The 15,190-nt window shown below is 35.2% G+C and overlaps 1 protein-coding gene across 2 annotated transcripts in view; it reads left to right on the top strand.

The window, feature by feature from the left end:
- Positions 1-14,870, top strand: part of app (Palmitoyltransferase app) — a 368,197-nt gene extending 353,327 nt beyond the window's left edge. For both annotated transcript variants that reach the window (XM_083112168.1, XM_083112160.1), the window contains exon 9: positions 6,428-14,870. In XM_083112168.1, coding sequence (XP_082968294.1) covers positions 6,428-6,672 — 245 coding nt within the window. In that variant the 3' untranslated portion in view covers positions 6,673-14,870. The remainder of the gene's footprint in view (positions 1-6,427) is intronic.
- Positions 14,871-15,190: the final 320 nt, after the last annotated feature.

Raw genomic sequence — 15,190 nt, 5'->3', positions numbered from 1 at the left:
TGCAAAAATAGTGGGAACTGTGTATTAAGAGTTTATCAGTTATAAGCTCTCAAGTAACTTGAAATTGAGTTTTCAACCCTCAGCTCATCGTTGTGGCTGTATACGTATGCATGACTTGATATCTATTTGTGCTTTCATGTTCTGCTTCGAATGCTGCCTAGCATTGAGGATAATGTGCCATTTGATGTACCTTGTCTAGGACATCTGGTCCTGGCTTTTGACGTGAACTATAGCAGTGAAACAATCGGTATCTTGCTCAAATTTATTAGATAACAAATGTATAGCAACATTTGTATTGAAGCTTATTTGTATAACTCTTCATAACTTGACATGAAATAGAATCAAATGGTGTTCTAAAATTTTATAATACTGACTTGCTACAGAAGTGGCAATTTTTTAAATGTAGAAGGTGCTGTGTTATTTATATTTAATGGCCAATTATTGCATTCTGTAAGCACTGAGTGATATTTATGTGACAGTGGTATTTCCTACTAATTACTGTGTGAAGAAGTAAGTTATTTATATCATGTAATGTATGTGGTGGGAGTATAATAATAATTATTGTTTAATAATAAATTTCAAGGATTGCATAAATAGTCAAAATAAAAATATAACACAACTAACAATATATTTAAACATTGTAGATAATTACCAAATATACATGTTGTTAATATAAAATAAAGTCCCCCATTCATATACTATATGCATAGGCTGATTTTTTAGTAGTGGCAACTATGCTATAGCGATGCCGTGCAACGGAGCCAGGCAATGTCGTGTATACCAAAGGTTAGTTACATGCGTACCCTCCCTCAGAGCAAATGAACTCACACATCCCACTCCACACACAGTGAGAACAAGAACAAAGCAGTTGTGAGTGATCAGTCGGGCTGTGCAGTTCCGATGTTTACGAAGCAGGAGCAGCAGTGTTGGTTAAAAATTAAATGTGCTAGAGGTCGCACAGCATGACAGTGTCACCATGGACTGCAACAGGCTTAATCCCTAAGATGAACAAACCACTTCGTGGGATTCACTTCCGAACAGTTTGAGACATTCTTCTGGCAGTATAACGCTCTCTTCACACTATCAACAGATTTGGCAGTGCCAATGGAATCCAACAGCTTCCACATCGCTGGCAACACGTTGTACGCAACGCTGGGGACTACATCGAAGGCCTGTAAAACTTAGAGCCTTGTATGTATGTTATGTGTCTAGAAAATAAATAGTTGCCACTACTACAAAATCAGCCCTTGTATAATTTATCAAAGCATATGAAGTAAAAATATTGCATCTTTAATATATTGTCACTATGGTCATTATGAAGGCATGATTTTAAAATATAACAGAGATTGATTAGTTAAACACTTGCCAGTTAACAAACATCTTCATATGGAAGGTAGAAATTCATTATCCTCCTGTTTTGTATATTGATCATGGACAGAGAATACACAAAAAAAAAAGTACCACTCTTTTCTTAAAACTCAGTTATGCAAAACAAGTATTTGTACATTTTTCTTGAGAAACAAGAAAGAAAAAATAATTCGACTTTATATCGTTTGTTAGAACTATACATAAGTCATCTTCTCTTTATTTTTACAAATAGACAGGTATCGCGAATCTGCGACATGAATTATATTGTATTCCTGATAATGCATAAATGCATAAATGTATGCATTTATGGTGCATGGAGATTTTCAGTGAAGATACTTTCCAGTGTCAGATTAAAAATAATAATAATTTCATTGCTTTCTTCCATCCAGCCATTATTATTGAACTATAGTTTCTTTATTTCAATGTTGGTTAACGCGTGTGTGTACGTGCACACGCTGTTGCGAATGTTATATAATGTCAGGTGTCTCATATAGATCATCTCGCTTTTTGAGATACCTTATGCATTTTAATGAATGACTTGTAGAAACACTTCCCTGATAATAATAACAAATTGATAATCTTGCTTGCATCAGTCATTGCACTTACATTATGAAAACAGTTTTGCAGAACAGTCTGTCATCTTAATTTCTTTCATTCTCTAAATAGAATTATATAAATATTCTGGTGTTCAGCATGAAACAACAAGGAATTCATTATTCACTATAGGCTTTAATTTATACATTTGTTGATGAATCTCTCACTGCACAGAAATTAACAGGAAACCATTTTGAATTACCTTTGGTGATATTTGTACATGTAGAGTGAGTGTGTGTATGTGTGTTGAGCTTTATTTGTCGGTACATCAATATCTCAAGATGTAGTTGATATTTATGTACACCTGAATATGGAGTGTATCGTCTGCTGTTTATTTTGGGAATATGTTAGCATATTAATTGGTGTAGTTTGAGGTGTATGTTGCTCATGTAGGGTGATACAGTTCAGGAACACAAAGAGTTAAAAGTAGAGGAAAAATAGTTAAATATATTGTTTGTTACTGCAGGTTATTAATTTAGTTTGGAATATTGTAACTTCTTTATGAGCACATCTTGTTAGTATTTTAAGTATGACATAACACTGTTGTATTTTTGGAAATTGTTTTCACATGCAAAGGATTAACCATGGTTGTGAAAGTAGTAATGTTATGGTAATATTAATGGATAATTAATTGTTCCTAATCTTAATAATAAGATACTCAAGTGATCTGTTCCTGCATTAATTATTCATTCATGATTGTTTGAAAAGTCAGTGCTTGGTATTTTATTTCTAACATCAAGCAGAGGTGCGGCACATTGTTGGTACATTTCAATTTATTCATTTCATTCCATGGATTAAGTAGCAGGTAGGTTATTGTTTCATTCAATCAGCCTCAGTCATGTCTATCCCCTAGTATTTTTTTTCTTTCAGAACTTAGAATTGGAAGTGTTGTTCACCAAACTTTGGTTAAAAGTGGATTTCTCACCTTTACCACCACTTCCTACACACACACACACACACACAGGGAGAGAGAGAGAGAGAGAGAGAGTAAAAGGAGTCACCTTGGTGGCCAAATGCATTGAGTGTTGGACTTGCGACCTCACTACCGATGGTCCTGAGTCTTGGCATGGGCATTGCTTTGTGAGTGTCCCTACATCAATTTCATCATATCATCACTCATCCTCATCTTCATATTTAGCCAAAAGTGCAGTAAAATAAACCAATTCAATCAATCTATCAGGGAAGAATCCACCTCCATCTTGTTCTCCCTACAACATTCTCTTTACTTCAGAAGCAACTTTCTCAAAATTCAATAAAATCTACTGTAACTGTGACTGAAGATTTGAATCAAAGAAAAGTCCTTCTGATATGACTGGGGAAAAAATGAGCATATGATGTACACAAATAAAAGACACTGTACCAGTTGATATTGCTATGCAACTGACTACCATACGGAAAACCCAGCTTTGATTTGCAGGGTACGTGCACGAACAGCTTGGGGATCAGCTTTTATCAGTGCTTATCTTGAAGGTGAGGTGGTAAGGGTAGTGCTGCTTACATCACCTCCACTATGGTTGAAAGCAATAATGTTTGTAACCCTACCTCCACACTCGCATGGAATTGTCATCCTGTTAGAATAGTGGCTAACATTGTCACCTTGCAATCCAGATGTCCCAAGTTTGATTCCTCGTGGAGCCACGTTGCACAGTGGTTAGATTCAATGTTAAACTATAGGTCCAGTATTGATTAGCAGTGGATTTCAAATAAAACTTTGCAGTACATAGTGGGGCACTTTATATTTTATATACAGAAGATTGCAAAGAAAGTTGATAAGCCCTAGTATGGAGTTTATTCATTTTTACCAGCAGTATGCCTCACCTCTAGTCTTGCAGAATAAATCATAACAAAGAACTTCCAGCAGACATAATATTTAAACTATATATTAAAATGTTGTTTTTCAAATATCATGAAAGACATTCTTTTTGTTCCATTACTTTCAAGGAGTAATGTAGCAAGTAAGTACAGAAGGGATTTTTTAAAATGTAGTTTTTAGTGCATGGTGTGTAGTGTTTTTTCATTCTGTAGAATAGTTGAGCAAAGCATTCAGAGCTTTCAATTTTTAAGTTAATAGAACTATAAAGGATTTGTACATACTTAATAATGATGTTTCTTTTTTATCATTAAGTAATACAAATCCTTTGTGAAAAGTTTTAAAAACGAATTGCTGTACAAAGCTGAAATTAGAGAGAACTATGCTGTGTAAATAAAAATCCTTTCTTTCAAAAGATCAGGTGGTCAATACACCTTTCTTCATTTGTAGATGCATTCTCCAATAATAATGTAGAAAAATTGGACACCTCACTATTGACAGTCCTGGATCACAGCCCACAGATGCATAACTTGTGTTGGGGGGAGCGAACATCAGGTTCCAGAAGGTTAAAAAGTACCTCATGTAAATTGTAATGCCCCCTTGCCAAGGCTAGTCTAAGCATTTAAGGATGCTGGAAATTTACAGTTAGTGTCTTCGAATCCTTGAAGATACACATTTATGCTGTGTCAGAAAAGTCAAAAGAAAAAGATTGCATCAAGTTCTATCGCTGCTGTTTTCTGACTTTCAAGACCAGAGTCTGCCTTTGAAAGATAAAAATTAGTTTCAAATTCCACTGTAAAATTTTCACAAACACTTTTTTACACTTAAATAGGTGAAAGAGAAATAAATACTACTACTATTCATCAATCCAGTATTTCTGGTTTGTATCCCTGTTGATTGAAGACTCAAGTAAAAGTTTCTCTGCGAGTCCACTTTATGTGCTAAGACTAATTTGGACTAGACCTACAGTTTAAACTGGAAACTGAATTACTGACGTGCCCTTCCATTGGGAATCAAACCCCGCACACTGATTACAAAATAGCAGTTTAACCACTGTGCTATAGGGATGACCCTATGGTCATGAGTGGCCATACTCAAAAGTAATATTGTATAATTTATACAACATATTCTATTCAGGGTACAAAAACATTTTACAGGTGTGTATACACTTCGATGTAAACACAATCAAGTTGATTGTGCCTCATTTGAAATAATTTGCTATCTTTGTAATCAGTCTTTAGTTTTCTGCTTTGCTTGGTATTTGTTCTAGAGTTTTTAAGTACACATGTAAATACACACATACAAATATAACAGTCACCGTTTTCAGTTGTCAACTAACGTTTTCACCATCAAAAGTTCAGGTTTGTGCATGTTTGTTCCTTTCTTAGTATCCTGTCATTAATTCCATCTACTCCTAATTCATCCTCATTGTTGCAAAGCAGGAAAGTACCATAAAATAATAAGAATAAAAATTAAATCAATCACAGTTGTTGGAATTACATTAATTTAATAGTACTACAGGAAAATATATATTAACACAGTTCCATGGGACCAGTTATAAAAAGACTAGGAGGTGTAGAGGTTTGTAATGCCCCTAGAAACCTCTCTGAACTTAATGATAGTTCAACATTCTAACATGACTTTACGCGTACCTAGACTAATCCAATTATCATGAAGGAAATGCAGATGTACACTCACGGACATTTCAGGGTTGTAATGATCCCACTGAAAGTCAATGAGATTCTTACAACCAAGAAGAGTCCATGACTGTGCATAATATACAATTACAGAATTGTACAGCAGTGAGTTGAGTATATTTAATAATCAAAGGGCCAAGTAGCTTGAGGTTTAAGTGGTAATATTGAAAATAGTCAAATGCAAGAAATTCAATTTAGTGAATTTATTTTTTTAACTGTAGGATCAACTTAAACCTGCTTTTTATTTTTATTTTTGTAGTAAAATTCAGTCCATATTTAAGATACTATGAGCATGTTGTTTTTATTACTTGTGATTAGTTGAAGTGTGTAATTGCAAAAAAAGTAATACTTCAGTTCACTTCCAGTGAGGTCTATAAATGTGCAATATAGATTAGCAATGTTAATGTTATCTGAAAACTATAGTGGTTCAGGAAGTAAGGCAGCGTGGTGATGATCCCACCAACTCTCTTTATAGCTTTAATGGGTAAAGTTTTCAATGCTTAAACAGCTTTCTATTTTTGGTGTGAACGAAGAATAACTAGTTCACATGACCACTGTTGGATATTACAAAATAATACACTAAATGTTACTGAAAGTGGTTTTTATTCTTGTGTCAATGTTTCATCCTGTTTTCCCAAAACTTTTTTCAAGTTTACACTATCAAGATCCACATGCACACAAAGTGGCCATCCATGTAAGGTGGTGTGTGTGTATCTTGGTAGTGTAAACTTGAAAAGGTTCTGCGAAACCAGGACAAAACGACGCCACAAAAATAAAAATAAAGCATTAAAATAGTAACATTTACATTTTCTGCATTGCCCTTGCTTCCGTCTCACAGTAGAAGGAATTTACATTCAGAGTATTGGAATGTTAGTGATTTATTTGTTCATTCTGGCTTGAAGCAGCTTTCATTAGAACTTGCCATTTTCTTTTGTAATTCTTTTCACTTATTTTCCAGGATGTAATACAAATATAAGAGAAGCAGAGGTAGCATCTAGTGCTGTATTGCCAGTGAAAACCCCAGACAGTAATACAGAAATTGCTGACACAAACAGTTTACCCTTAAGTGCGAGCAGGTTAAGGTTGCTTCAGGACACAACAATGATTGAATCTGCTTTAGACTTGGATTCGCTGGAAGAATCTTCGGTCGGAACAGGCAGTCAAGCAGGACTTCTGAGGCAAAGTCAACTTACTGTGTTGTGACAGACAATTGCATTGTGACTGATTTTTTTTAATTAGAAAAGAAGCATTTTGTGGTATGCATGTGAAAAAATTGACTCCACAGTGATGGAATACAGATGGATGCATAGTAGTTTTTTAAAACAAAGAGAACAATGTAAAATAATATTTTGTAAATAACGTGAAAGCCAGAAGCATTTCAGTGATGATGTGATTCAAAATGTTAAGCCATTTCTTTCTTTTTAAAGATGTGAGTGATTGCATGCATACGTGTCCTAATCAAAGTATCACAGAGGTGATTTGCATACACCTGATTGTGATGCGTGTAACTTATTTACTGCACACAAACATAAAAAAGGAGTATATACAGATAGCATTTACCAATATGGCAACAAGTAAGTATATTTTTTCTGAAGTATTATTCATTCGTTGTGAGAATTGCTGTTTAATTTTGGAAATATTATTACATATGCTCTTTTTTGTACATATAATGTTATAATTTTTATTGTTGGGTTTTGTTTTGACTTGCTAGTGTTTTTATTCTGGAAAGGAAGCACAAAGTAAATAATAAGATGATTTGAGCATCTTTAAAACACAACCAATTTACTTAAAAAATACACTACAAACATTCATGCAGGCAAGAAAGAAAGTCTGTAGATGTTGACATTTTGAGGCCATGTACATATCGTCAGTGATACATAACGAATGGTTATGACAAGTGCATAGTTACGCTAATATTCCCTGCAGTGTTTCTAGTACATATAAATCATTGATAGCAATTATAGAATCTCCTTGCTGGGAGAGTGGATAACAGTTGCATTTAGAATAGGTGTCAGATTTTTCATTGTTGGTCATTAAGAACAATCAATGCTATTTTTTTCTAGGGGTTTCAGTAATGTTGAGTTGTTTTAAAAGATACGTAAAGAATTATGCAAATACTTGAGATGACAATAGTATGCATAATCTTGCCCAAATCATTGCATCTGCTTGAAGATATTTATCATTACAATTAAGATTAATGTAAATACTGTATTTTCTGTTAGCTGTTTCTTGTTTTGAGTGGGAGCTTTTTCCCTTCTGTCTCTCTATTTCTGTATTATTTAAATTCGTATTCTGCCTATATATTTCTCTTTCATCTCTGAATGAATCTTGTTTACCACATGTTGTGTCATTTCTCATGATAAACACCTAAAGGTGGCATGTGACTTATTTCCTGTTACTCTGCTATGGAGCATAGGGCCTCAAAGAAGCATTGCTCCATATTTCATTCCAGGTCTTTCCTGCTTCCCATATTTATTGCACTATTCTTCTCCAACTTGGTCAATGTATATTTTTCATTCCCTGTTTCTATCAGTTTAAATTTTCCTGTTTCGTATAATGTTAAGTCCAAAAGTTCTCAACATTTTGTGCATCTGATTCTTTAGTTGGTTTATTTAATAGTTTGATTTTAAGGGTAGTGGGCCCTCAGACCCCAAGTACCATGATGGAACTGCCATCTTTAGGCCCTAGGTACTTGCCAATCCACAATGGGGCTGCAGATGGTCACATTTGCTTGGAGTATTTTACAGAGTGAGATAGTGAGATGGCCTCTGGCTCCAACCTTCCTTCCTTTCGAATCCAGGCTTAGGACCAGCAGTGATGGACTTAACCACCCAAAGGAACAATGTGCAAATTATATAAATTGTAACTTAGTAATGATTTTTTCACTAAATTTTTCCACTGTTAGTGTGTTGTGTGTAAGTATTCCACTCCAATTATATGCATCAATTTACCAGGAGTTTTGCTTTAAAATATTCAAGATTTACATCAGAACATTAAAATACATGTTATGTAATCACAAAATCCAGTTTTTCGCACAAAACTGGCAAAATGAAAAGAAACTGAATTTTGCCTAATATCCCAGGTAATTATTTGCAGCATTTTTGCGGACCTCGTGAAAGACCAAGAGACAGGAAAATAATCGGCCACTATTAGTAAATAAATTCCAACTGATAGTTTCTGATACTGATACCACTCATATCAGCCAATACCTTTATTTGGACTTAGTATTGAGCTGTGCATTGTTTTCGACCTATGCTGTCTCGGTGCATATTGACATGAAGCAACTAAAGGATAACAGAAGATATCAATTGTCCCGATTTTGTTGGGACAGAAGTTTCTAGTCCCTACGTGGACAATAGGCTCCAATTTTTGTTGACAATTCATACATGTTATATTTTGTTATAAGAACCACGGCGGATATACTGTGTTTTTTTTAGGAGGGGGGGAGGGTGTAATTCAAACATGTGAGGTTATCCTTTTGCTACTACTCCATTCTCAGAGTCTTCGTATCCGAAATAACTCTCAATTCCACACACTACATCTTAGCATGCAAATATCTAGCTTTGTTAGGCACTCTGGAAATTTCATAGTTTTTTTTTTTTCCAATTTGAACTGACATTCTTAATATTAATTAACAATCCCAATGTTGACTAAAGAATAGCTTAGTCATTCTGCTATTTTCAATTATTAATTAGCTTAATCACCGTAACTCACTCACTCTCACTCTCTCACTCTCTCTCTCTCTCTCTCTCTCTCTCTCTGTCTCTGTCTCTGTCTCTCTTTCTCTTTCTCTTTCTCTTTTGTAGCCTTCCCGATGGTGCAGTTGTAGCGTCGTCGCCTTGTAATCAAGGAGTGCTGGCCGACCCCTGTGGTGGAGTGGTTAGCACATCGTATTGTGACTCCAGGGTTCAAATCCTGGCCTGGGCATGGATGTTTGTGAATGTCCATTCATCAATTTCATCATTCATCCCCATCTTCGCAAATTAGCCAAAAGTGGCACAAAAAGCGAAGTAAAATAAAGCAAATCAATCAATCAAGGAATGCTGGGTTCGATACCCAGTGGAGACACGTAGTAGTTCGAATCCCACTTTAAACTGTAGGTGCAGTCCCGGTTAGCCTTACTGTGCATAAAGTGGACTTAAAACACTTAATCAAAATAAGAATATCACTGTAACTCTCTACAATGCCAGAGGATCCAGGTTCGAAACCTGTTTAGGCTTAAATGTAGCATTGCATTCGTATCATTAAGGGGTTAAAAATCACATCCTGTGATGCAATAGGTTTTTTGGTTAGAGACCATTTATATCTAATAAATATGTCTTCTGTGATGTATATCTGCTGTAATGACTGTAATATATATCGTTGTTGTGAATGTTTCATGTTCACCACACTCTTCGGTTGTTTAGAGATTGTAAGGAAGAAGGATCTCTAAATTTCCGCTTTCACATGTCAATGAAGCCTTAACTAAAGTTCATTGTAGGTCACAAAAGAGATTTACATATTGTTATGATATATTTTAAACATCACAAAATCTTAATTCTAATGGAATACGATACTACTCCTTACATTCCTGTAAATGTTCACCATTTCATCATTAGGTGAAAAAAAAACGTAACAAAGATTTCCGTGTTCCCTTGAGCAGAGATAAGGCGCGTGCTTGTAAAAGCACCAAACCCTTCGTTCAGTGACCTTCACGGCCAAAGTAACTCACAGCAGGCCTGCGCTCGTTCCAGTGTGCATATAAAATAGGTATTTTTTTCGTTTGCTGGTGGTATTGTTCCAATCCAGAGTTATATCCAGCTAACATTCTAATATTTTCGTAAAATATGTAGTGAACAAGTTGTATATATTATGGTTCTTTCTCCAGAGTGATGTTGCTGGCTATTTACATGTGGGAGATGGTGGTGTTGTAAACATTTCTGACCCCAAAGATGAAGCACGAAGAAATTGTCGTGTCAACATAGAAGGTAATAACAAGGAGATAGAAGTTGAAGGAAATGCTGGAATAAGGATATTTGAAATTGAGTAAAATCAGTTCTCATCATACATAGGGCTATTAGATCACTCTTCAGCGAAAAGTAGGACATATTGTCTCAAAATGTTGGACATGAACGCATTTGTAGTAAATATAATAGGTTACTAAGACATAGCATATAACAAGAATATGACACATCTTTAGCTCAAAAATTAATGTTCAAGTGAACTGTTGACTTCAAAATTAATAGCATGGATGTCCGCAGGATTTTTTCCAGGGAGGGGCAAGCAAGGTATTTTTTTCTTAGGTGGGCAGGCATACAAGACATATTTCTCCCATAATAGTGTTGTCCCCTCAAAAAACATTCCAGTTTGAATTTATCATACTAATGCAATAATTAACATATATTATTGTGCTGAAATGAAATTATATGTAAGAAATATATAATTTTTGTTTCACTTTCATTTTCCAGGGGTTGGCCCCATCTTTCCCCCCCCTTCTGGACTTCCTTGGATCGTATCTGATTTTAACTTATTTTTTTAATCGAGATGGGGTCAGGATGGGGAAACAATCCATGCATTCGGAACGGAAAATGTTCACAATTTCGTAAACAAAGTCCGGAAGTTCTTGGTTATTGAAATGTAAATGACTTCTATACACTGCGAGAAAACAGAATTGTGTGCCTTATTTCTCCAAGAAGGACTGTTTATGTAATTTCTGGAATGAAACTTGTTACTTCGAACAAATTACCAACACTTATGGTATCAATAAAACTTCACAAAGTAAGCATTTTTATACATATACCCGGACTTTTCGGGATCTAGAAAGTGGGGAAGTAATTTCTGAGCTGGTATTGGATTTTTTTTTTGATTTTTTTTACCCCCAAGCATCCAGTAGCAACCATGCACACTCTTTGGTTTAAGCATACTTCTCCAAGGAACCACGTTATCTCAGACTTCCCTCAGATTTTCTGTTTCTCCATCTAATTTGAAGTTACGTGATGCCCAAAATATAAGACTTTTGTGATTTCTTTGAAATTCTTTCCGGAGGCCAGACACAAGTCTAAAATGTAGGACATATCCGGAAATAAGAATGCTTCTTATAGCCCCATTTTATTTTCTTATTTAGCATCATTTTTCTGTCACTTTTTGCAAATCATGTCTATGTGGATCAGTGATATGATGAAATTGATGAAGGGGCACTCACAAAGAACACCCATACCCACGGGGGGGATTCGATCCTAAGACACCAGGCATCATAGCACTCTGTGCTAATCAGTCAGTTACGGTCGGAATTCTTATAGCTCTAATCATTCCACAATAATTTTTACAAAACACAAAGAACAACATAAATAAAACAGGTGTGAGATCATACTCGAACCGTCAAAAACATGCATTTGAAAATACAATATAATATTTATTTTTTAGGTAGTTGTGATTTATTTTTGTATATTTTAAGAAAGACATTATTGATAGAATGACAGAAGTAGAGGAACAACTTCAATGAAACACTCATGTCTTATCGAGAATTTGCATTTCTCGTTGAACAAGGTTCCGACTAAAATGGGTTCATTGTGTATGTTCATTCATGTGTTTTAATGTAATCATCAATCGCCACCATGAATAATTAACCTACAGAGGAAGAAAATTGAGGCAATTACTAATAAAGACAATAAATTTGATCTTTAAGATCAAAGCAAAGCCCTGGCTTTGCTCCACATTTTCAATCACGGTGACTGGCACTTTACGTAGGTGTATATAATTCTTCATACAATTTGATGATACCGCGATTACATAATATATGTGCATGAATCATGCAGCAACTTCACTGAATTCCAATTCCCACACTTTATTACTAAATACTGGGCCTCCCCGATGGCGCAGTGGTTGCGTCATCGCCTAGTAATCAAGGGGTCCCGGGTTTGATACCCAGTGGAGGCACAAGTGGTTCAGATCTCACTTAAAACTGTAGGTCCAGTCCCGATTAGCCTTACTGTGCATAAAGTGGACTTAAAACACCAACTCAACAACATCATTACTAAATTCTAAATTAGCATAATATCACATAGTTTACCTATTCATAATATGTGCCGCTTTGGTGCACTTTGTGGATTGTTTCATTGGTTGGTTGGTTGTTTGCATTAATCAACATCAGGTTAATTGGGTCAGTGAAAGTGGAAGGGAAAATGGCAATGAAGCAGAACGAGGGTCCCTTGGTTCTCGATTAAAGGAACTCTTCCTACATACAATGAGTCGCACGTAAAATCGCTGAAAATGTCATTTATTTATTTCTTAATTTTGCTTATTTGATATTGCTTTTCTGGCACTTGCGTCAACTAAGGCAATGAGGATGATTAATGAAGTTATGAAATGGATGATAGGACATAATGATCCATGCCTTACACAAAATTCAAAGTTGGGACTAAAGAATATCTATTCGTCTTATGATTTGTAAAGTAGTAGTTTTTAACTCTAATCTTTTTCAAGGAGTCCTGGGTTGACAGCATGTGTGTTGCACGATGATGATTTGATGAAATCCACCACTTCAGTGAACTTTCTTGACATTAACTATAATATCAGTAAAGAGAACATTTCCTTACGAGTAGCTGTTCTTAAACAAGCAATTCCTGAAACTTTTTCTGTAGGTCTCACTGCACCCAGCTGTTGTTTGTTCTGGTTGGGGGTCTGACTCACGCTGCTGTCAATACTCAGTCGTTCCCGAGAATCCAGGTCCACCAGGCAAACCTAAGCAACAATTTTGTTATTTGGGTTGCATAGACAACAGGCTTTAAGATATTACGATATCGTAGGTCATGTGGCCCACAAACTACTTTCTCTGGCTGTACTTACAAGGAAGGTCATCTAAGTGTCCCCCTCCAATTCCCCCCCTCAACAAGATGAGGAGAAATTGAAGTGGGGATCTGACCCCGAAACCACTTAAATCTGGCATAGGAAAAACATGGACATATAATTGGAACACACACAGCACAGAACTGTAGGATCGTTGGTACCAAACGCAGTGCAATTGTAGAGAGATGCCGAATTCATAGACACGGTTGTTTCCGGATAGGCATGGGCATAACAATAGATGGACCAGAGCAGGATAACGGAGCCTCAAAATAGCTGCACACGGAAACCATAACCCTATCAAGCATGACCTTGATATCATATAGATGATATCCATAGCCAAGGACACAAGAGGATAGTTCCATAAATGAATACACAGCATGTATTTGTCCTCATCTTGACATTTGAAGGGGGTTTTGCCCCCTAAAACAGTTTTTTAGCTGAAACAAAAAAAAACATGTATTTCTTCCTTTGGCCCCCTCTATACACCTGCCACGTTTCATGGAAATCGGAGGGGGACACTTAAATGACCTCCCTTGTTAGTAGCCAGCTGTTTTATTAACAACAAAATTTGTAAATATTAGAAATATTGCAATGTTATTCACAATGAAACTATTACATTTTAAGAGAGATTTCACACTGAAGTGACACGCAACAGCATATCATGGCTCACACCATAGTAAGCACTTTCCTCTCCATTGTGTAGAAAATCATTCATCTCTCATGTGCAACCAATTCAACATGTGCAGCATGTCAATTTTATCTGGTTTGAAAGGTTGCATTTATTTCTTAGTTTGTTTTCAAGTGATGTAATAGGAGCCTTTGAAGGAGTGTCTGTGTTCTGGCAGGAATTGTGACCAAGTTTTTTTTTTATCTTGTATCAATTGTTTCATATTGTTACTTTAATGTAATCCATAATCTGCATATGCACAAAACTTGCCAAATCTCAAATACTATGTTAACATTTTTTTGTGGTTTATCCATTCTCTCAGCACGTGACTTTTCAAAACACAATTTTTATGTACATTTTCCAGAATAAAATTGCAAGCAATAAGAAAGTGAAACATTTTGAACATATTGTGAAATAATTTTCAGATGTGTAAATTAAAAATACATTTCAAGAGCAAGAAACTTGATCAGTATCTTTATTATTAAGAACTTTGTAAATTCCTAATGTTGTGATTCTATTTTGAATCATTAGAGTAAAAACAAAAATGAGGCAGCTGTATTGTTTTGATAAGTATACATAATGTATATATTCTTTTTTTCCCTTCACTTTTCATACATTGCATAGTATATGTACATAATTACTTAATGCCTCAGTAGCAAATTTGTGTATCTGTGTGAGTGCATGTGAATGTGGAGCTTTGTTTTCAGAAGCTGATATAGAAAAATCAATTTATGATGCAATTTATATTTGCTATATTTTTTTAATAAAAGAAAATTTTAAATCTGATATGTGGGCCAATATGTTGCATATGCTGAAAGAAAAAACATTCAAATGATACTTTGTGTGTTTGCTTGTGATCTATGATTCTCTGTACAAATCTATCTCTCAATATATTTAAAAAATAATAAAAACAAAAAGATGATAATTGTGATCTGTATTCGTTTTATTATTTTCCTTTTTCATTTTTCCTTGTGACAAAGTTGATTTTCAAAGCAGTTCAGTTCAACCTTTGCTGATCGATTGATTTGGTTTATTTAACTTCACTTTTCTGCAACTTTAACTACTCGTGAAGATTAGGATGTCTGGTGATATGATGAAATTGATGGAGTGAGACTTGGCAAAGAACACCCATGCCCAGGCTGGTATTACTGGGCCACAAAAAGATTAACCCCTTCAGATTGGTTTTGGTTACACTTAAAACTATGTCAAGATGCTTATATAAGCTTATTG

Source organism: Lepisma saccharinum, chromosome 1, assembly GCF_977018435.1.
Source record: "Lepisma saccharinum chromosome 1, izLepSacc3.1, whole genome shotgun sequence".
In the NCBI taxonomy this organism is placed as follows: domain Eukaryota; kingdom Metazoa; phylum Arthropoda; class Insecta; order Zygentoma; family Lepismatidae; genus Lepisma; species Lepisma saccharinum.
The sequence above is the reverse complement of the archived record's forward strand: the minus strand, read 5'-3'. Positions and strand labels throughout refer to the sequence as shown.